Source organism: Stegastes partitus, unplaced genomic scaffold (genome assembly GCF_000690725.1).
Source record: "Stegastes partitus isolate 25-593 unplaced genomic scaffold, Stegastes_partitus-1.0.2 Scaffold108, whole genome shotgun sequence".
In the NCBI taxonomy this organism is placed as follows: domain Eukaryota; kingdom Metazoa; phylum Chordata; class Actinopteri; family Pomacentridae; genus Stegastes; species Stegastes partitus.
Window position 1 is genome coordinate 79,925 of NW_007577839.1, and position 24,017 is coordinate 103,941.

The 24,017-nt window shown below is 40.0% G+C and overlaps 1 protein-coding gene across 2 annotated transcripts; it reads left to right on the forward strand.

Moving 5' to 3' along the window:
* The first annotated feature begins 3,720 nt into the window (after positions 1-3,720).
* LOC103354441 (sodium- and chloride-dependent taurine transporter) lies at positions 3,721-22,553 on the forward strand. 2 transcript variants are annotated; one of them, XM_008277812.1, is made up of 14 exons: positions 3,721-3,850; positions 8,099-8,328; positions 8,415-8,549; positions 10,911-11,145; positions 11,746-11,878; positions 12,566-12,700; positions 13,726-13,829; positions 13,972-14,096; positions 15,613-15,725; positions 16,826-16,963; positions 17,394-17,496; positions 18,663-18,763; positions 18,912-19,082; positions 20,759-22,553. In XM_008277812.1, the coding sequence occupies exons 2-14, from the start codon at positions 8,100-8,102 to the stop codon at positions 20,912-20,914; spliced, it is 1,878 nt and encodes a 625-aa protein (XP_008276034.1). In that variant the 5' UTR covers positions 3,721-3,850; position 8,099; the 3' UTR covers positions 20,915-22,553. The 2 variants fall into 2 exon arrangements, with proteins under 2 accessions (XP_008276034.1, XP_008276033.1); XM_008277811.1 differs by lacking the exon at positions 3,721-3,850 and adding an exon at positions 5,989-6,086.
* The last annotated feature ends 1,464 nt before the right edge of the window (positions 22,554-24,017 follow it).

Consider the following 24,017-nt stretch of genomic DNA (forward strand, 5'->3'; position numbering starts at 1 on the left):
GAAATTAGCTCTGCACGAAGCACCTTTTCCTGGTTGAAGAGACTGCAGCATACCAACAAGTGTCCTCACTCTAAACGCAAAGTTCCAACCTTAGTGACATTTACTACTGCCCGTATTTCCATTAGTGCTAGTTAATGTGGCCATACTGTCATCCTAATGCTGCCAGTGCCAGGGTGAAAGGTGGTGGGTCATGGGTAGAGTGCACGGTAGTCAGTTGTGTGGGACACAGATGATTCAACAGGATATAATAGTTCTACAGTCTGGGCTTCTCTAGTGTACGAAGGTTGGTGGGAGTCGTCTTTAACATAACAAATTCACAAGGGTCCAGTGAGGTGAGGGACATTTGAAACTGGGTTGGCTGGGAAACAGGATATGGGGATTGAGGCCACTGTACAGACTACTGAAGATACGTAGAAGGCTGTAACCTGGTTAATGAATCTTGAAGAACAGCAATGGGAGGTGGTCTTATTGTATATGATGGAAATAGGGTCCCTTGAGCTGGTGCTGGTGAAGACTATGGGCTGTTTGAGCTTTGCTGAGCTCCTGGTATGACACAGACAGATGTGCTTGATACAAAGGAAAAGGAAAGTGGCACTTATTCAAAAGGCTGATGAACTGGTAGTAATTAAAAAAGCACTACTGTTGCTGATAGAGAGATAATAGAGATAAAGGAGGCTGGTTTACTGGCACAAGGGTGAAAGGGATATGACAAAAATGAGCTTTACAGTGACGAGAACTATATCTAGGGCAAGACTCAACTGTTAGATATGCTCAGGACAGAAACTAGATTTGCTGAACCTTTGGACCACTTTCAGTATGATGGACTAAAGCATCTATTTTATGCTCACATGGTACAAAGGCAAAGTGTCTATGGCTGTAAGGAAAAAGTTCACTTGGCAGATTTGAGAATTCTTCCACTATTCGGAGTGAACATCGATTTGGAATTGTGTTTTCTGACAGATAGCGATGTATTGATCATGTTGGGCCTCCTGGGATTACTTGTCAGTCGTTCCTTCTGAATCACCATCTGCATAACTCATATATTGGCCAACTCTTCCAACTGATTATCTAACCGTATCCTTTAACCCTTTGTGCTACTTTCTGTCCTAATAAAACAGTCTGGCTTCTCTAAAACAGGTTCTCCACTATCTTGTTTTTTTCGAAGGGCTGGCCTTAAAGCTTGGTTTTACAGTCTTGTAGATAGATTACAGAACAAATCAAAATACTAGAACCAGCAAATAGTTTTATGAATAAAGTGAAGGAGGATGACCTCACTTAAAGTCACTTCATGAACTTGGTATTTCCGTTTTCTTCAAAGTGTTTGAACAGCATAACCTATTGCAATATAAATAAATGATGTCCAATAAAACCACAACAAAATCATCACTGTAAACCTTTAACCAAGTGAAATAATAAATGTAGGTGTGGAAGTCTTTTTTTCTTTTAAAACTTGTTGTAGAACTCTTTGATCTCAAGGTGGAAGTGCGGTTATATGACTTCCTGGGTGTGTACAGTAGGAGTGGTCATTTCAGGTGAGGTAAGGTACAGTTGTAAAATTGTATATGTGGCTTAAGAAGGAGGAAAATTTTCTCAGCCTATAAAAAAAAAAAAAATTCCTTTGAGGTCCAGTGGAGTATAAGTAATACATTGTAGCACTGGCACATAAAATTTTAGGTACAATACTGAGAATATACTTAGTTACATTCCAGTATGGTTCATCCTCTCTACCAGCCGTTATTATATATTCTGCCATGAATATCAGTACAGTCCAATTGGTAATAAGTGGTGGATCATTTGTTAGAAAGTCAGTTAATGTCACTGTTATTTTTTTTTTTACGATACATTTAAAACAATAGATGTTTAACCAAAGTGCTTTCCAATAGAAAAACAAGATTGACATTATGTAATCACTCTGACAACAATAGTCTGACCAATACTAGAGTTCTGGAAAGAAAACAATTCCAATATTGATATTCTGGCCAGGATACTGTACATATATATGGTATGTTAGAGTCATCTTGAAAGAAAAAAGGAACACGATGGGCTCATTGTTTATTAACTTTCCAGCAATGTAGTTCAAAAATTAGCAACTTACTGTGAAGACACTACTTGACTCAACTCATGCTCTGTTGGACAAACTATGTGATGAAGCCACATCATGGTGTACAACAGGTACACTGGTACCGATATAGTGTAAGTGATACCACCTGATCAATATATTGGCTGGGCATTACCAATATGTTTAAATATTAAGATTATGACTCTACAATCAATTATATAAATTAACCTGACTAAATAGATAACAAGGATTAGACCCTACAATGTATATAGAAATTTATCTGACTAATTTCAACATGAAGGTGAGACCCTGCAATATTATCAGTTATATAAATGTACTCGCCTAATTTAAATAGTAAGGTTAAGACACTACATTACTATTAATTAAATACATTTACCTGAATAATTTAAGTACTAAGGTTAAGATCCTTCATCATTACTATTTACATAAATTTACATGGCTAATTTAGATACTAAGGTTAGGACCCTAGAGTATTATTAATTATATAAATTTACCCAACCAATTCAAATGCCATGGTTAAGACCTTACAAAAATATTTATCATAAAAAAATTATCTGGCTGATTTGAATACTAAAGTGAAGACCCTACAATATTATTAATTATATAAATGCACCTGACTATTTTAAATATCAGGTTATGATTATTTATATAAATTTGCCTGAGAAATTTAAATACTATGGTTAAGACCTTATAAAAAATATTTACCATAAAAAATCACCCAGCTTATTTGAATACTAAAGTTAAGAACCTAGAATATTATTAATTATATAAATGTAGCTATTTTAAATATAAATGTTATGATTATTCACATAAATTTACATTATTTATTTAAATTTTCCGGAGTAATTTGAATATTCAAGGCCTTTCAATAATATTAATACAATATTATTATTTATATAAATTTACCTGACCAATTTAAATAATATCGTTAACATCTTACGAAAAAATATTTATCATAAAAAATTACCCAGCTAACTAGAACACTAAACTTAAGACCCTACAATGTTATTAATTATATTGATTTACCTGAACAATTTAAAATATTAAAGTTAAGACCCTAGGTTATGATCATTTATATAAATTTACCTGATTAGTAATTGGAATATTTAGGGCCCTAGAATATTATCTATTACACCAATTTACCCCACTAAGGTTTTGGGGGGAGGAAAAAAGAAAAAAAGTGAGTAAGGTTAATACAAAAAAGTAAACAGAGTGAAAGCAAACAGGAAAGAACACCTGCCACCTTGCCAATGTTTTTTTTTTACACAACTTGTTTTCAATAATGAGTTGTAACTGATACACAGAGCATTTTGTAAATCATTCCTTAACAGTTAATAAAAGTGTTAAATCCAGTCCATAAAGACTTCCTCGTTCGAAACTTTTTTCTTTTTTTTTTTCCGCACATCGTAAATTGGGGTTTCTACAACTCTTTCGGTTCTTAACAACATGTGAGACGTTTACAATAAACATTATCAGTGTTTTTGCAAATCGATGCAAAAATAATGATAAAAATAAAAAAAAAATGTGGCGTGTGGATGTAAATCAATATGTCGATGTGTGGAGAACATGTGGCGGCTGTTGTCAGCCAGTAGCGCTGAAGCAGCAGGTGAAGGGGACGGAGGGAGGCTGTCGCTTTAAGAAGCTGTTGCATGGAGAAGCTGGTGATTTTCCACTCAAACTGAAATTAAACAATGGTCTCATGAAAAATAGATTCAGTTGTTTCACTGAACTGCACGACAAGGAACAACAAGCTGCTTAGTAAGAGGACAGGTAATCTAACCTTATTTACCTTTTACAAATCAATTAACAAGGTTAATGACGCTAAAATCCAAGAGAATGTGTGATAGAAAACTGTATTGTTAAGCTTTTTATTTTTATTTTTTTAACATTTAGTTATTTGACGTTTATTCATTTTACTCTGTAATAGAAACAACGCTTGCTTTTTTTTTTTATTAATTTTTTTTTTTTAACATGATGCTCTTCCTCCTCCGTTTTTTTCCTCGCTAAAAATGAAACCCTGTGCTTTTGCTTTAAGCACAACTTGGGTAAATAATGTTCTGCTTATAAAAGAAAACGCAGATTTGGCCTTTGAACCTGGTTTCCTGTGTTTACAGTAAATCAGATAAGACTCGTTTCTGTTTGATCGTTTTTTGGAGGGCTGTTGTGATGCGTTCAGGCTCGTCCGGACATCACGCTATCATGTGATGTGATGTGTTTGTGGTTGTGGAACAGGCTGTGGTTTGCTGTTTCCTGCAGGCTCCAGGTGCACACTCACTTTTGTCACAGTCACAAGTCATCCGATGAGTGAATGAATGAATGGCTGAATGTGTATTTTGCCTCCTTTAGGAGACTTGCTGAAGTAAGTCTGATCGACTAAGACGTTTACTAGCTTATATCTTATACTTAGTGGCACATACTTAACCTACTTCTTCAGTCTCCACCCCAGCCAGTGTATGATTGATTGTCATGTGTCCTTTAATAACCCCAATCCGCCCTCTCAGCAGATAAAACCTGCGGGGTCGCTGCACTTCTTTTAGCTGCCGGTGCTGAAAATAAAACGGTGAAAAAGGGCGGCCTGTGGGCTCTTTGCACTTAAAGTCGCAATATTTTGCCTGCTAATTAACTGTGAAAATGTGATTTTCGCAGATAAAAGATCATATTCTAGTGTGAAATGAGCATGTTTTAACATATTGATACCATAAAAATCTCAGAAACCTTCATGTGGTTGTTGTTTTTCTGCTAAACTAAAAGATAATACTGTTGGATTGTTTTTTTTGTGTGATTTTTCTTTTCAAACACAACACGTAGGTTTGAAAGCCAAAGCTCAGATCAAGTCATTCAAGACAAAATGCACCAAAACGGAAACTTGACCAAAAAAAACAGAAAAGTTGCTCGAAGGTGGACGACTGAATAGTGTGTTTACAATCTGCAAACATACAGATCCAGTGTTCAGCAACAATCAAGGCCTCACGCTGTTCCTGTAAAGTTTATGATTTCTAAGCAAACACCAAAAGGTTTCAGTTCGTTAAGGAAGAACTCTTATTTGACTTCATGGCCTTATACGAAACAGGCTCTCTTTCTGTTGCATGCATCTACCTTCCAAATACAAATCCTGTGGTCTCTCATGCAAAGGATTAGACAGACATTTGGCAAAGGTGCACGGCAGAGCGAAACATGATGAATTATGACGATGGGGAAAAAAAAAAAAAAGGTGTCAAAAGTGTGGGCGTGTGCAGTGTTTGAAGTGTGCGGATCCTGCGGAGGTAGTTTTAAATTGACAGTTGCATGCCGGCGCTCTTTGTCCAACCATTGTGAGCTCTCAGAGCGGTGAGCAGTATCCAAACACACCACGGACAAGCAGAGGAGACACTTTACCTTATTAGGCAGCTGATACTGTACTGGTTTACATTACCCAGATAACAAACCACATGTCATGAAACGATGGAGGACAGGAATCCTACATTTGAAAGTAGTTGTATAAATAGTTTTCTCACAAAGATGCTTGGAAGTGGCGTGGTGATGATATGAGAGACTTATTATGAAAGTGATTTATTTCAGTGTGTGCACTAAAACTGTCAATCCTGCCTTCAATTCCTCCTTTTGTATTAGATTACAACTCAGTGAAGGAGCAGCTCAGCCTTCCTCTGAAATGTCCTCTGTGTCTTCAACATGAACAAGAAGTATGTGTGTGTGCATTGCTCGTATGTGTGACAGACACACTCATCCCCCCCACCCCTCCCCACCACCGCCTGGCTGTGTGTATGTTTGTGGGAGTGGAAAAGTGGAAGTGGAAATTTACAGTCTCCCACGTTGGTACCTGAGTGGTCTGTCACAGCCGGGCTGCGTCCAATCTGCACATTGGATTTAATTGTCTTTAGCCAAGGGGCGGGCCCTAGTGTCAGCTCCACTTCTTGTGACCCGTGTCGGCATAAAGGCATTCAGTACAGAGGAATGGTGACAGCTGAGAGAGAGGAACGCTATACATAGTCGCAGCCATGAAGGAAATGTAAGTGTTCTGAATTACTCTGCCGTTGAGGAGACTAGATTTTACTGGGTTTGCGTGTGTTTTGTAATGTTTTCTGTTTAAAGCGGATTTAAAAATAGTTAAATCAAAAGCAGTGTAATGTGTCGTTTGATATCATCTCTTTGTGTGGTAAAAGGTTAAATACACAGAAGAAGAACTGCAAACAGGCTTTATAGTTGTGATTTTGTGATTCCCATAAGAAAGAGGTGACAGTTTACATTTAGTCCCATGTTTTCCTTTATATAAGCTTAAGGAATTTCTTGTCAAGCATGTCTGGGTTGGATCTCGTGGGCAGTTTGCGTTAAGTCTTATCGGACACCCTCCTAACACCAGGCAGGGCAGGTGAAAGCAGACGTTGAGCGGACGGGACTAAAAGAAAAGAGGGGAAAGGGATAAAGAGAGAGAGAGAGAGAGAGAGAGAGAGAGAGAGAGACAAACAGGATGAGAAACAGAGTGAGCAAGAACTGATCCAGTTATGTAAGCAGGTTTGAGAATGGAAAGCAGTTCAAGTTGACTTGTCATGCATAACAGGAAGAGAGAAATCCTTGAAAATGATGGGACACAGTGTTAATTAAGTGAGGAGACGCACAGTTCCCAACAGGAATGTTAGAGCTTTAAGAGAATCTTAATGTGGCTGCTGCTAAAAGTGTTAATTCCTGAGAGGTAAAAAAAAAAAAAAAAGTTGTTTCTGTCACTGAGATGAATGTCATACAATTTGGAGTTGTTATTGAAATTTGTGCTTATTACTGTTTAAATTGTCCTTCTTAAATTGCTCTTAACCAAAACTAATTCTGTGGAGAGTCGGCTCTTTTCTGAACAACATGTACTTTTGTGTCAGCTTCAATGAACAACGCAGTCTGAATTTATTTTGTGGCCTTAACAGTTAAGGGGAAGTATCTAAAGTTGTTCTGCCAACTTCTTCTCTATTCAAGTCAAACTTAAAAAAAAACAAAAGGCCTTTCTCATTCTTATTCTAATTTATCTCACATCTTAAGATTAATTATAGCCTACTCATTGTCCTTCTTTTGTTCTTTAATATATACCGGCTGGGAGCTTAAATCATATTCAGCCTCGACATGTCTTACATGGTTATTCCTGTCTTATTAGGGTTACTTTTCTCCCCTTTGGCTCATGCGAGGAAATAGGATACCTTGGTCAGTAATAACAAATCCTGTCTTTCTTGGAAAGGCGGTTTACAGTGTAAACACTCAAGCGAACTTAAGCTGTCGAAGCTTCCTGAGAGCAGCCAACGTGTTGGGAATGCAGAGGGATATCTTCCTCTCTAAATTTGGATTATGTTGGGCTGACACGTTGCTGATACGGTAGCATACGGGAAGCTAAAGGAAAAACTGTCCTTCAGGTTCATTTGAGGTCTTAAAGGCACATATCGTTCCCAAACATTCCCTTCCTTTTCCTTCACTCACAATGTGCCCCCCTGTGAGCAGAAGATCCACCCTGAGACCCAGAGTGAAGTTGGAAAACAGGGACGTGAATGTGCGCAACTGTGATGTGGATACTGTTTGAGCTACACAGTTTGCACCATGCATTTAAAATACTGAAGTTTTATTGCTTAAGATGAAATTATTCTCTTTAGATGTAGATGCTTAGATTGTTCTCGAAAGCTGTGTGTTGCACTTTGTGGCACTGATGTGCCACAGTACTTGTTAATTTGTATTTCTCCTCTTGCACAAGGGGTTGGACATGCAATAAATGTTCCTTTCTAATTCACTTCTGCTCTCAGTTCCAATGCAAATCAGCTCCCCAAACACTTCCTCAGGCTGAATGACCTCCATGCATCAGTTGCTCAGATTAGCAAGATTAACAGCATTGTACTGTATATCATGTGCTCACACGGCAAGCTGTAAACGCAGTCAGGCCACAGCATTATCTCCCTAATGCTCCTTCCTATCTCTGTGTTATCCCTCTCACCTCTGCCTGTCTCTCTCCTTGTCTCGCCATCTTACGCATGCTTTTTTTTGTTTTGCTGTCCACAGCATGGCACAAAAAGAGAAGCTCCAATGCTTGAAGGACTTTCACAAGGACACCCTGAAACCTTCGCCAGGGAAGAGCCCCGGCACGCGGCCCGAGGATGAGGCTGAAGGCAAGGCTCCTCAGAGGGAGAAGTGGGCCAGTAAGCTCGACTTTGTCCTGTCTGTGGCCGGAGGCTTCGTCGGATTAGGAAACGTCTGGCGCTTTCCTTATCTTTGTTATAAAAATGGTGGAGGTAGGCAACAGATGCACAACAGATGCAAAAAAAAACAGTTGTGATTGCAAGAACATGTCTTATTCTGAACTGATTTCTACTCTCAGGTGCGTTTCTCATCCCATACTTCATCTTCCTGTTCGGGGGTGGCCTGCCGGTGTTCTTCCTGGAAGTCGCACTGGGCCAGTACACCTCCGAGGGAGGGATCACCTGCTGGGGCAAGCTCTGCCCCATATTCACCGGTCAGTCCAAACACCTAAACGTACACATCTTCACCCACGGAAAGACGAATAGAAACTATGCATCACAGCACAAATCGTCCCCGACAAGATCATTTAATATTTAACGCTGAGTAAAAGCCTCATTTGTCTGAACAAGATTTCTGCCCTGATTTTCTTTTCCATTTCAGTCCAGTTTTCGTCATCCTGACAGTATGTTCTGCCAGAAGTCTCCCCTCCTCTCTCTTGGTGTAACTGAACCAGTCTTACTTAATTAGTCTGCTTTGTGTTGTCGAAATGATATCATTTAGCAAAACGAGGCAGGAGTTAAATTGGAAAATACTCAGCATGGAGAATTATGGAGGTTGAATGACATTTTTAAAGGAAAAAAAAACTTTAATTAGGGGTCAACTCCAGCCAGAGGATACAAACATACTTGCATGCACACATTTATGCAAACATAATTAAACAAGTATTAACACCACATGCTTGAAGGCCCTTTAAAACACAAAGTCATCCTTGGATTTCAGATTCAAGTGTGTATAATAGACTGATGAGTTCTTGGTTGCCATGGAAACAGACTATGGGAAAGAAAATATTAAGTTGCCTAGCAATGGGTACAGTGTCATGTGGCAGGTTTACATGAAAAGATACTGTGTTGACGGCACGGAGCTACAGAGTGGATCCATTTCCTTCAGCTTATTGGAGATTATAAATACCGCATGTCTTCTGCGACAGCGTTGTCGCATTCTGCCACCGGTTTCTTGACCTAAGACCCCTCATGAGCTACCGATACTATCGACCCTCTTGCTGCTGTTTCGTGCAGCCCTGTACCTTTGAGTGACAGCTGTAGACAAGCGCTGAGGCACCCCACCCTCAGCAGCTGCCGCGACACCCTTACTCATGTTCACACAAGAGACGTCACATGAAAAGCGAGGAAACTGTGGGGCAATGGATCTCTAGCAGCTGCCGATGGTCTCCGCCATTCAAAAGAACGCTGAGGCTGCTGTCTGTCCATCTGCCGCAGCGTCTGGCACGGCAGAGAAAGTCCACAAGTGGCTCCAATCGCAAAAATCTCCCCCCTTTTGTTCCCCCACACTTCCACGTGTTTTATCACACAGTGAATCTTTGGCTTTACTCACTGCTCACCAACCCACACACACACACGCACACACACACCTGTCACAGCATTGACTGTCTATCAGTTTGCATTTGGAATGTGGGAATGAGGAGGTGGGGGGCGACTGAGATGATAAGTTTAAAAATACTCCGGAGCAGTGGAAGAGTACCGGGGATTTCTGCGTCCAGGTTTTGTGGCAAAGTCATCTAAAAATAGCGTAAAAACACGAAGGACATTATAATAGTAGATAGTCACCGTCGAGTCAAGCTTGACATGTTTTTCCCCCAATCTTGAGTCAGTTGTTGGTTTTGTATTTGTGACAGCCTGGTTTAAAAGTTTAAATAAAGCCCTCATGCTCACCTCTGACCACACTCAATGTCATTCCTGGGCGTGGTTGGTTGTGGTCAGAAGTGCACTCTATCGCATCTGTTACTGCGCCCGACGGTGATGACGCCAAGGACTACACCTCTACATCCCTGCGGCAAGATGAAAGTGGCTGTGATGAATAGTTTTTATAGTAACAATGGATCAGATGAGCAATTGTATGTACAAAGAATGAACTCTGCATTTCATCCCAGCTCTGCACAGCTTTGAAGAGTCTTTCAACTCACTTGGTCGCTCTCACTGCACTTGTCAGAGGTGTTTTTGGCTACAGACAGACAAAGTGGAGCATTTAGTAGCTATTTTTTTTGGCTAACTTGTTGGTCGAGACCAAAAACAGAGCTTAAAGGAAAGCGAAAAACTGGACTCACATTCATCACGTGGCCGGAAACATGACTATCCATGTTTCTCTCTCTCTCTCTGCTGGATGTTTAAGCTATATGGTAATAAAATGGCCACATAAACTAAGAAGGTGAAGACACTGTTGCATTCCCAGTCATAAAATGTGTCATTTCAGGTGTAAACAAAGCTATAACACCATCCATCCATCATCTATACACCGCTTAATCCTCACTAGGGTCACAGGAGCCTATCCCAGCTGACTTATGGCTACACTTAGAGACAAACAACCAAGCACACTGGAATTCACAATTTAGAATAACCAATTAACCTCAACGTGTTTTTGGACTTGTGGGAGAGAACCTACGCTGCAAAATCCCAGTACCTCCCACCGGGACACGAACCAGCGACCTTCTTGCTGCAAGGCAACAGTGCTACCAACTGCGTCCACTATAACACCAGCAAAAGCTTAACTGTATAAGTAAAAGAAATGCTGATTAGGGTGATATCTTCAAAATCTGCCATCCCTCTTGTTTTGTCTGCAGGTATTGGCTACGCCTCTATCGTGATCGTATCTCTACTGAACATCTACTACATCGTGATTCTGGCCTGGGGACTCTACTACCTGTTTCAGTGCTTTCAGCCTGAGCTCCCCTGGGCAAAATGCAAGCAGCCCTGGAACACAGAGTACTGTATAGAGGACACAGTCCGGAAGAACAAGACCCTTTGGCTGGCAGCCAATATTACCAACTTTACCTCCCCAGTCACCGAGTTCTGGGAGTGAGTATTCATCAAAAGCACGTCCACTCACACAACCATGTCAGAGCAACACTGATTTTTTATCTTGCTTGAGCAATTGTGTCTAGAGAGGTGCAATTCCTGAATAGGTACTGTTTAGCTTTACAAAGCCGTTCTCCACCAGTTTATATTGAACTGTATTTGTTTTGGCATTGGATATATGGTTTAAAGTATTACTTAAGTTCAAATTAAACTGGAACCCCAACCAAGTGAAGCTCCCTTTTTTTTTCTATCCATTTGCTTTGTGAAATATTTGAATCAGATGACAGATCTCAACAAATAGTTTTAAATGTGAAGTGTTTATGCAGTTAGCAGCTCCAGCTTCAAAGCTTTTCCAAATAATCTTCTCACCAGTTTAATATTCAGATTTTTGGCAGGCGAAAGCACTGAACAGCACAGAAAGGCCAAGTCACGTGCCCCTTTGATATCTTTATTGTCCTTTTAATTAGTCTCTAGTGCTCACATGGTGTAGTTGGCACCATGACCTACATCCTGTTTATGAAAGCGTAAAAGATAACCCCATCTGTTAAAAGTTCCACGCACTGCTGTAAACCTGTCATGTGCCCCTGTTTTCTTCTGCAGACGCAACGTCCTGAGCATCTCCACTGGGATCGAGGACATAGGGCCCCTGAAGTGGGACTTAGCCCTGTGTCTCCTTGCTGTGTGGGTTATCTGCTTTTTCTGCATCTGGAAGGGAGTCAAGTCCACTGGGAAAGTGAGTGCTGAGGCGTAGACACATCCTGTACTTATTGTGTTGCCTGGATGCTGTTTGGCCTTTTTTTTTTTTTTTTTTTACCCTGACTGGCAAAACACTGTTGCTCAGAGAAAAGCCACATGCTTGGAAACACAGTTAATATAGTTGATTTAGAGACACAAGCCTCCAAGTTGTCCTGGAAGTTGCTTCTTGGCCAGACACACTGTCGGCTGTAAACAGTTGACTGCCGCTCCTCAGCCCTGTCTTTGTTTCTCTTAGCAGGACAGAAATTGGGTCAGAGCCAACAGGAGCAACCCTGAGAGGAAAATGATTAACTCTATTAAGATCTATTTGTGGGTTTTATTATTTTCTACTTAATGCACAGGTCACTGTTGTGGCCAACGTCCCTCAAAATAATCTAATCTTTAGGAAGATAGCAATTCGGGAAGTCGAAAGTTTGTATACCGTGGAACTGCGTCACGCTCCATTGGATGTGCATCACCAAGCGTGTGTTCTTCTCTGTGGAAACACTTTGTGTGGAGGGAAATAAGAACAATGTTTCTTTTGTCCTTCAGTTGGAAAAATATGTTAGAAATGTGAACTTAAAAAGAACGGAGTGTTTATCCCATTATGTTTCACCAATGATGAGTAATGAGCCTGCGACTTTTGAACCGTTACTTTAGCCCATAATTCCTTTGTCCCATCCAGGTGGTGTACATAACAGCAACTTTTCCATTTGTGATGCTGATCGTACTGCTGGTACGTGGCGTCACTCTGCCAGGCGCTTCTGAAGGGATCAAATTTTACCTTTACCCTGACCTGACCCGCCTGCAGGATCCAGAGGTAGGATCAGAAGCTCTTTCAACTGTCATAGATCCCTGCTCCAACTCCCTACTTATATATTTTATAGTTCTGTCTCGAGGTGTTAGAGGAACAGCATGACACTTTTAGTTGAGACTTAGATTCAACACTCATTTTTGAACTTTATACGAAACCGCATGCAGCAGCATTTTAGCTTAGCTTAGCATAAAGGTGTCTAGCGACCTGCTCCATTTAAAAGTATTGTAGAAAAGGAAGTATTTCTTACAATATCTGAAGTCTAAAGTAATTACTAAAGCTACAGAGAAGCTAGTTGCAGGATTTGGATACTTTTGAACACAGCAGGTCTTGCTATTTGCAGCCTTTATGCTAAGCTAAGCTAAGCTAAGCTAACTGGCAGGGAACTCAGGGAACTAGTTAAATCACTGTAGTGTAATTGTGTTGTGTTAACTTGCTACATTATCTCTCGTTAGTAATCGTGTGAATAAAATAAGCAGACATGATTGGCACGGCTCCAAATACCGATGTGCTGAAATTAATTAGATTGAACTATGTCTTGCCCTGATTTCAGATAAAATGACGGATCTTTCACCTTCACAGTGTATTTATATAGAAACGGTCCTGGTACTAGAGCACTACATGCTATGTTTTTGTATTTATAATGCATAGCTGTAGTGATAAATGTGATGATTTACAGAGTTTTATAGCATCTTTCAGAAAAAGAATTTGGTTTTATGGCCTGTAGTTTTCCTATAGTGCTGTACTTTAACCGATCTCAGAGTAAATATTAAACTCGTATTCAACTGACTCTACCTTATGAATGCTAAAGTTGCTTCATAGTTGCTCAGTATCCAAATAACCAAATATTTGCTACTAAGTTCATCATGTCAACTTAAAAGGTCAAGACATGTGTTTACAGCACATTTTTGCTGCCCTAAGTTCCACTCTCAAAATTATTTTCTATAGGTTTTTATCACACAATTCTAAAATTTTGACCATGTCGAACTTGGAAAAACAGTCAACATCAGCAATCACTTCGGTCTCCTCAGGTGTGGATTGACGCAGGAACCCAGATTTTCTTCTCCTATGCCATTTGCCTGGGCGCCATGACGTCACTGGGGAGCTACAACAAATACAAATACAACTGCTACAGGTGAGTTGCGTTGCCGCCGGGGGGGGAGCGGGACTGTAGTAGTGACAGCAACTCGTGTCAGAGACGGTTGCGTGAAAAGAAAATGGGAACTTCGGTTCCACCTGTGTTCATTAACAACCTCCATGACATATGTGTGACATAGGGACTGTTTGCTGCTGGGAGGCCTCAACAGCGGTACCAGTTTTGTGTCTGGCTTCGCAATATTTTCCGTCCTGGGCTTCATGGCACAAGAACAAGGGGTGGACATTGCCGATGTGGCAGAGTCAGGTACGAGGGTCCAAGGTGCTGGCTGCAGTGATGGTGGGCGCTGCTGCCAAAAAAAAGAAAAGAAAAAAAGAAAAAGACAATTGGAAACTTAAAGCAAAATTGAAACGAGAAAGAAAAAGTCCTTTAGGTAATTTATCAAAGTCTCGGAAACTATGATGCTGAAATGTAGCGGTCTCGGCAATTGCACACTCCTTGAATAAAAGCCTAAAAGAAACAGAATTGTTGCTTAAGTGCGAAACTTGTTCCCTGTTTTCTGAGGACAGATCACACTGAACTGTGGTGTCAAGAGAGCTCCTGTATTGGGCCATCATCATTATTACAGGTGTTCACTGGCACCACGTGTCCCACATTCAACCTGCTCCTGTCATTTAGTAGCTTTTACATCTTTCCGACCAGGGGGGCATTACTAAGAAGATTGGCACTCCACTGTATGTGATTTACTGTATGTGCACTGGCACCCTGAGGTGATATTTCTGACCAGCAGCACTGCACTGTAAACCCAGTTCTGTTAACAAGCTGTGGATCTCCAGAGGTGGACGCCACCGGTTCTGTTTCTGTCTTCCTTTATCTTCTATGTGGTCTTTGAAGGAGATGTGTCTTCTTTCAGCATGCCTGCTCTTTTCAGTTAAAATTAAACTATCTTGAATACGACATGGCATCGAACTACAGCTGAATGACAATGACAGCCGTTCTACGATGGCATGTTATAGTGTACTTGAAAAAAAGAATTACATTTATTGTATCAAAGCATATTTTTCTTTCTTTTTGTTTTTTTATACAAATGTCCTGCATTCTGCTCAGCTGTTTAATTGAGGCACTAGTTGTAGTGCGACTGCTGATTCTGTGTGTATTGCTGTTATTACCTATATACTGTTGAATTGGTTCATGGCTTTGCTAAAATCCATGTCTGCTTTGTTTAGATTAGGTAAGATTAGATTTAGTTTTATTGTTGTTGCACACAGTAAGTACCAAAATGCAGTGCAGCATCCCGCAGACATTAGGTGCATATAAAAATATGTAAAGAGAAACTAGTTCAGAGTGAATAACAGTTCAATGAAGTTGCAAAGTGGGATGTAACTAAAGGCTATGCTATGTCAGTATAAACAGAACGTATGAATAAATGTGCACAGTGAAGTAGTTTGATTTTGTTATAAATTGTGGGAAGTTATGTAGTATTTACTGTGTAAAAGTTGCATTAAGCACAGTTGAATATAGTTGTTTGTCCTGCATTTGAACACATACAGGACTATTATTTTTGCAAAACCCCTCTAAGGAGAATTTTAATCTTAAATGGCCAACAAAGAATAAGAATTCAACCCAGCTAGATTTATCTCATGTCTATGTTGTTGGCCACATTAGACGATATTTCCTTCTAAACTTTGTTAGCCTCCTTAGCTCAGCATTTGCACCATTTTTTCTGATCCCCTAACAGTGTGTCGTCCAAGCTGAAATCAGATAGAAATGTTAACTCTGTCCTCCGCCCCTTCTCCCCATCCCCACTCTGTTCTCCTTCCAGGTCCCGGCTTGGCCTTCATCGCCTACCCTAAAGCTGTGTCCATGATGCCGCTGCCAACCCTGTGGGCCATCCTCTTCTTTATCATGCTGCTGCTTCTGGGCCTCGACAGCCAGGTCAGTTTTTTCACAAACGTCAAGCTATGCAAAGAATAGTTCTTTGGTGTTTCGCCCATGAATTTCAGACAGACACCTCCCAGGTCCCATGGGTTTGTTGCCTCCTGCCAGCCCCAATGTGTAAAAGACATTTAGTGTCACTCAGATGCATATCCACCGTCTCCAGGGTATCAGATAACTGACAGACAAGAAAAGCAACTTGTTCCCACAAAGGCATTTTACTACCACACTCGACTGCACTGTGTAAGGATTATAGCTCCTTTGATGCCCTTTAATGCCACAAATTAAATTTGTACAAATTTATGGATGTTTGTCAGACATTAGCTTGGTAGAAGCCAATATAATAGCTTGCATTCAAGCCATCTAGCTTTGATACGAGGCAGAGCTTTGATTAAGACAAGATAATCTAAGTAGACAAAACACAAGTGTATGCCCGAGGGATTCTCCCGCTATATCACATTTCCTGCCTCCAAGTGTAATTCTACTCCTGTGCTAACTCAGTCCTACACATGGCCAGCTACTTGTATCAGCCAACTGCGAGATCAGGACGGGGCTCTAAACTTGAGTACATTTAAATACTCCTGCAAGTACAGCTATTTCCATGGGAGAAATGATGCCAGTCTATGTGTGTGTGTGGGTGCATTTTTGACCATAAACTTCATGCACATTTGCAGCCCTGAATGCTATATATTGTTAAGATCGCTCACACATACATGCCACTGTTATGTGAGGGGTTTTTGTTGTGCAACAAAGAAGCATGTTCTTGGTGCATGAAGACACTCAGTTTGATAAATAGGAGCAATTTCATAATTTTGTTATGACATTATCTAGTTTATGAGGCAAAGGGGAGATGCACGAGCACTACAGAGACAAGAAAACAGAGACAGTGTTTCACTGTTGTTTTGTTTCTGTTCTGTCTTGGTAGCAACAAACCAGTGTTGCAGAGAGGAGCCTTGTTTCAATGCTCATTACAGCCCAACAAAGACAGCTCTCACTCTGTAACCACTGGTTTGTAGAGGCAAAACAAGAGCTGCTTGCACACAGAAAAAGCTTTTTTTTTATGCCTCTGAGAACTTAACAGTTGCTTTTGTCCCCCACAGTTTGTTGAAGTGGAAGGACAGATCACCTCCATTGTGGATCTGTATCCAGACCTCCTCAGGAAAGGTTACCGGCGCGAGATCTTCATAGCTGTGATGTGTTTCATGAGCTATCTCCTGGGACTCGCCATGGTAACGAAAGTACGTTCACGTCATCCATCGAGCCTCTGCACTTTCGCTTTAGCTGCTTATCCTGTTTGGAGAAGGAAAAGAGACTCAGTGCATTTGGATCGACAGCAGAGATAACGCCACAGATTTTCCACATGCCTGTGTGCTGCTGCATTGTCACAACCAAATATGGCTTCCTACCACATTCACCACTCACATCCTGCGTGTCTGAATGGAACAATTTGGAATGCTGTTTTCCGTTTAGCAGTTAACTGTTCTCCAATGACGTCTCAGCACCTGTTGAACTCTGCCTCTATTGGTTGGGTGCCAGCATTCTTGTGTCCTGCTTTCAACATCTCTGCCCACCCTGCTTCAATGCCCTCTTTTATCTCTGTGACTTTCTTTCTTGCCACACACATCAGAGAGATAATTAATGCCTCTTTCTGTCTTTTTCTTTTTCCAGGGTGGCATGTACGTGTTTCAACTCTTCGACTACTATGCAGCCAGTGGTGTGTGCCTTTTGTGGGTTGCATTCTTTGAATGCATTGCTGTAGCCTGGGTTTATGGTAAGTGGACTCTATATACGATAGATTTCTGTAAGTAATGATCCAGAAGAGGTGGGCATAAAGGCCCAAATGATCTCTATGGTGGTAAACAAAGGCATCCTTGTGGGTTTTTTACACGTCAGTAGTAAATAAGTTTAACTGCAGGGGTGTGTTGAGGTTGAGGGGCGGTGGGGATGGAGTTGGTCCAACCCTAGACGGTCATTGGCTACAGAGTTGCCTCCCACCAGATAATAACCTTCTGTTATTAATGAAGGAAGAACATTGAGACGAATGGAATCAAAGCGACACTGCATCGCCCCTGCTAATGCCACTGTGTTTGAGTCACACAGGACCTCTTCTTTGGGACTTTTATTTTTGTTAGTCGAGAATGGAGGCTCTGTGTCCTAGATCAGTGGTTCCCAACCTAAGGGACCCTAAAAGAGATCAAAATCTGTATTCTCATTCCAGTTTTTTCTATAAACAAGATTCCTAATGGAAATGGTAGCATAGCGAAGAAACTTTAAACTCAAATCGAAACTTAAATATAAAACTTAAACTATGTCATGGGCTCTATTTTTAATATGGTTTAACTTTGTCATGTTTTGACTTACAGTATGGAATGGTGAGCTAAACTAAATACGAAAATACTCATTAACCCTCGGCAGTCGTTGGCATGTAGCAGCAGGCAAACTTTTAATATGAACAACATGAGAGAGGAACATTACTTTATAGCTGACAGGTTCAGTGCTCGTAGACATATCAGCCTTTCACAATAGATGCAATAGTTGCAGTGAATGCCATAGTAAAGACTGAATAAAACAACTTAACCTCATAAAGATAACAGAGGAGTACACCAAGTCATGCATGAGGCAGCACACACACTCAACTACTATCAACAGTCAGTAAAGACAAATGATGGCCTCCTGAGATAGTTACAACAGCCAAAGTCAAGACTGTTTATACTTTATACACATGACCTAGTGGAAATAAATGGTCCAGTTTATGACAAACAACTAAGATAAGGGCTCATAAACCTGCTAATTTCAACAGGTAGATGAAGGTCATTCTGAAATTTGAAACAATGCCACATGTCCAGTGGAAACCGATGCTGTTGTAAGTGCAATATTCATGATTACAAAATTACTTCATGTACTCAGTTTGTTCTTCCTTGTCTTTGTGTTGGATAGGAGTTGATAAATTCTATGACGCAATTGAAGATATGATTGGCTACAGACCAAACCCATGGATGAAATGGAGCTGGACCATAATCACTCCTGTCCTCTGCATGGTGAGAGATTAGTGTCACTTTATTGTATTGGGGGGGTTTGGAGATACTGTCATTTCTGACATTTGACAAATGTTGATGAACTTTGAAGGTCACAGGAAGGGGTAGAGCTCAGAACTAAATGCAGCATGTGTTTTTGTCCCCCTTCCAGGGCTGTTTTGTCTTCTCCCTGGTGAAGTACAAGCCCTTGACCTACAACAAGGTGTATGAGTACCCTGACTGGGCCATCGGTCTGGGCTGGTGTTTGGCCCTGGCCTCCATGATCTGCATCCCAATGGTGATGGTCATCAAGATCTTACAGTCTGAGGGACCTCTGATTGAGGTGAGCTGACATTCTGTTTTTATTTGAAACTTTCTTGCCAAGATTTAGGTGAGAAGATCGATACCACTCATGTATATACCCTGAATATAAAGACCCAGCTCTTCACTGAACACCTTTACACTTTACAGCTCGAAAACAAACAAACAAAAACACAAACAAAAAAAAAACAAAAAATCCTATTACCTCCCACACGGCCTGCTGTTGGCATCAACACCCTATCACACTTGAATTTGTTCTATGGCACTTATCTAGATTGTTTTCTCCTGACTAGATCCTTGTTTGTGTTGCATCTACTCTCAGATGTGCGTCGCTTTGGATAAAAGGGTCTGCTAAATGAAACTGTATAACTGTAGAATATGACACAAGAGCCAAGAGCAGGTTAGTTTAGCTTAGCATAAATACTAGAAACAGAGAGGAAACAGTTCTCCTGGTTCTGTTCAAAAACAGCAATTGTTTATTATTCCTTCTGTGCGAACACAGCCTGCAGTTCAGCCCAGTTCAGCCCAGTTCAGCCGAAAAGTCCAGACATTTTTGCAGCCGAGCCATGAATGACTTGCCAGTTACAAGGAGGAGCGTTGCATTTTTTGTTTTTTGCAGACTCTGGCTACTGTAAATAGTTGATGCTAGAAAGAGATTTTGCACTTAAAAAGAGTAAAGACATTTTGCTTAAATTTAACTTTAAACTTAGATTTGGTTTAGTTTACATTACAGATGAGTAGTTCAAAGCGAGGTAGAAAGCTATGAATTTTTTCTGTTTCTATATATTCTCTGGTAAACTAATTAGTATTATTTTGGTGATTTTTTTTTTTTCTTTTTTAAGATAACGTGCCTTTGGAACCCACCAGTGAGTTTTGGGGTTCAGAGGGTTAATCTGTGCAAAAACCAAAGTATCAAAATGAGTCACTCAGTGAGAGCTGCAGACTTCAGTAGGCTGAGTTTTGGTAATCTTCCTAACTTCCAAACTTTGGTGGAAGGCAAACAGTTCTCATTAAAACATAACCGTCCTTCGTCAAGGCAGTTTATCTTCAGCAAATTGGATTGAACAATGCCAGATTTTACAAATGTAAAACTTGAAGGTGAGAAGAACGAGCTAAAGACATGTCGCCAGCTAACTCTGCTCCATCATGAATATTGATGCAAACAACTTGTAGTTATTCAGACACACAATTTTCCCTCAAATCTGCTCATGTAGGTGTGTGCATGACCCATTTAAAACTTCTGCCAAATCTGTTCACAAGATAAACACTGCAATCTCCTATAAACAGCTACCAGTCACCTACTGGTTGCTAATGTTGGCCAACATTAACCTAAATGTAATGTCTCGAGAAGTGGTCACAGCTCAATGAAATCTTGAATTAATAGACAGCAACAAAATCATCTCTTCCAACTGGAAGATATCCATTGTACTATTTTTTTCAAATGCAAACTTGCCAAACCCATTTTGGTCCGCTACATAACACTCCACCAGCTCCATATTTAACTTACAGAAATGTGAGCAGTGTCGATGATCAGATTTACTGAAGAGTCACTGGTGCATCTATTGAAACAACCCACTGAGTGTTAAATTAAAAAGGCTTGAATTTCCGCACATGCACAACTGCTGATGTCATTCTGAGCCTTGAACCCGCCTCAGTTTCTGACGCTCATTAATCTAAACCCTCGTCTCCTTCCCGCAGAGGATCAAAGCGGTGGCAGCCCCAGCGAAGTCAGGCGTGAGCTCTCGCCCGAAAGAGTACAACTTGAAGGGCAGCGAGCTGACACAGCCCCTGGACCCAAACGGGAACAATGGCTTGATCAAGCCCACCCACACCATTGTAGAAACAATGATGTGAGCGCTCTCTGTGAGAGGAATAAGATTGATGTGCTTTCTGTGTTATTATCATATTTGCTAATTTTGATAATGGTAGGTTTACATTGTCCAATATATTCACGTTAGAGATACTCTGGTTTGATTTCTATGAAGAGAGTTATATATTATTGTTGTAATTTTTTTTTTCTCTTGTTTTCCTTTTTTTTTTCTTTTTTTTTTCCTTTTTTACTATATTGATATTGTTGATGTTACAATTGTTGTTGCTGTAGTTGGCACTGATATCAGTTTAGGCAGTATTTTAAAATAGAATATTTCAATGTTTACTACCTTTCTGTTGATTCCGGAGGGATGAGGAATTTGCTTTTATTGGTGTTAATAGAAAAAAAAAAAGAGAAAATTCTCCCTTCTCATAAATTCAGCAAACTAAATGGGTAACTAACCGTGGAAAAAGGTAGAAAACGTCTAAAGACCCTCATGTGATTGTGGCAGTGTTGTTGCCCCAGCTAATTTCTAATCTCTTGTTTTTCATCCCACAATGAAAATGAATGTACCTCCGCGAGCGGCGGAAGCGAAGCCACGTACATGTCTCAGAGTACATATCCATAACATGTCGAGTGGCGATATGCAGTGTATAGATTTAATTTTGCTTAACATCCTTTACGTTACAAGTTGAACAAGGCCTTGGCCAAATACTGTGAGAAATGCATTCATAAGAATATCCATCCTGAAAAACAGTTGAAACAAAATAATAAAAGAGAAAAAAACAGCTACGGAAGAAAAAGTAAGGAGAAAAGGGAAGTGGCATTTTTAAAGTATTTGTACACTGCCTGTGTGACTACAATAGTCAGTCCCAGTGCATTTATTGAAACCTCTCTTTGCACTTTATATGTCGTTTCACCTTTATTGTAGTATTTGTTTTTATTGTTGCAAGGTATTGCAGTTACATTTGCAACACATTTCAGGAGGAAATATTTTTAGCTTCTAACTTTTTGATATTGTAAACTTTGATATACAGTATCTAGTTGTCTCTTGGCTAGAAAAAAAATGACAAAATAGAGTAGAAATCTGACATCAAATATTCAGATTTATAATTACTTATCGGATCTGTGAGAACATCACTTACAAAGTAAAACCATCACTGACAGCTCTCTCCATTGTGCTCATTTCAGTAGCAGGCGTGCTCTGCAGAACTACCACTGGATTCTAGCTTCTAATGTTCAGTTATATTTGTATTGTAGAATTTGAAATGTTTGTAAATCACATATGCCTTTTTGTAACAATTTTATACTGTACATCATCTGAACACCATCACTGATTCTTTATTTTGCTGAAAGCTCACCAACGTGTTTTCTAAATATCAGATATCGTGAGCCTGGATTACATCTGTCAGTGTGCAATACTCAGTGAAGCAGTGGGATTCTCTGCTCATTCAAAATGCATGATGATTATAATGAAACAACTTGCACAACTAAATGGAAAAAAAATCTGAAGGAAGCACGTGCAGAAGCCAACACAGTACCGTGTCACTTTCTCCATGAAAATCTTGTGCTACTCAGAAATTCAACTGTACCAAAGTATTTTTGTCTCACAGTTTTCCCCTTTGAGATGCACATTGCATCATTTCTATATAGATTAAATAAACATCTTTTTCTTTGGATTTATTTGTGAGTTGTTGTTGTTTTTTTTTTTTAATCTTAACATGAATGCCTCTGAGAAATGTATACATCATCAAACCTGCGAAGCAGAGAGATGTCCATCTGACACTGAACTATATATGCTTTATTAGTAACACCTGCACCGTTAACTTCCATCCAGTGCATATTTCCACCATAAAGTCTGCTGTACTATTACGATTCATGATGCCTATAATGTATAAAGATAGATGTTATGGCAGGGCAGCTGTATTAAATTGCATTACATAGCACGTATGTACCTAGTAAAATAACCACTCTGTGTATTTCTTACCCTTTATATATGCCTGAGTTAAATTTATGAGACTGAAATAATCATAGTGTAAATGACATGTCCTAAACTCACACCATAACACCGCTCATGATAGATGGCATTATGTCATTATATGAATCGGGTACTTATTAGGCATTTATTGCTGAGTCTGGGTAGCTAAATGTAGCTAACACAGTGGAATTTGGTAGGAAATCGCCTTAGGCATTGGACTAGAGTTCAGCTTACATATGTCTAATACTGTACACTTCAGAATGGATGTGACATGTATTATTCAAAGATCGGATTCCGTTTTATTTGAGGTTTCTACTTTGACTGTGTCCTGATGTTGGTCACATTTATATCTGTACTATTACTCTCTAGGTTTTCCAGAATATTAGTGTTGATAGCTACATTTTCAACTTCATATTGAAAGAGCTGTTTGCTAAAAGCAGATCTAGCCTGTGTGAGGTTGCACAGAGACTGAAATTTAGTGAAATATCACGTACAGGTCATGCAGGAATGTCCTGCTGGATATCATCACAGCTCTCATCAATACTATTTTGGATTTTGCCACTTGTCCAAATCACAATACATCTCGATTCCACTCCGAAAATAGCCAACTATATTTATTCAAATGTACTTTGTTGAAGGCCACCAATGTCACCCTGACTCCCACCTCTCCCTGTTCCCTGTGATGGCTCATTGACATCTGTCCTACATTTCTTGCGGTGTTCCTCCCACCATCAATCACCCCCGCCTCCACCTGCATTGACATTTCCCTCACAAAGATGAGATTGGCTTATTTGGCCATGCCCCTGCAGTGTCCGTCCAAACACATCGAGTCTCCACAGATTTGCATGGGTGCATAAGGATTTGAGGCGTCCAAATGCTTTGTGGAAATAGAACAGCAGCAGATGCGTTTCTTCGAAAAGCAAGTCAGAAGTTCATATTTTGTGTTGGATTTGTTAAAGTCAAGTGTTTGTTTGCTCATTCACTGAAGGTGAATTTAATCTGATAAAAACATTATATTTGTGCTTTTGATTGACAAATATAACACAAAGTTGTGTCCTTCCAGCTTTTTTTTTTTTTTTTTTTTTAAGATTTAGGATTTGAACACCATCTGGTGATATGCAAAGAAATTATTAGTCATGGCTAATTTCTTCAATGAAAGTCTACTTTTC

Bases quoted from the DNA above. Each gene is read 5' to 3' on its own strand.
- LOC103354441 (XM_008277811.1), top strand. The intron at 11,879-12,565 runs GTGAGTGCTGAG...TGTCCCATCCAG, and splicing joins GAGTCAAGTCCACTGGGAAA to GTGGTGTACATAACAGCAAC. The intron at 14,097-15,612 runs GTACGAGGGTCC...TTCTCCTTCCAG, and splicing joins TGCCGATGTGGCAGAGTCAG to GTCCCGGCTTGGCCTTCATC.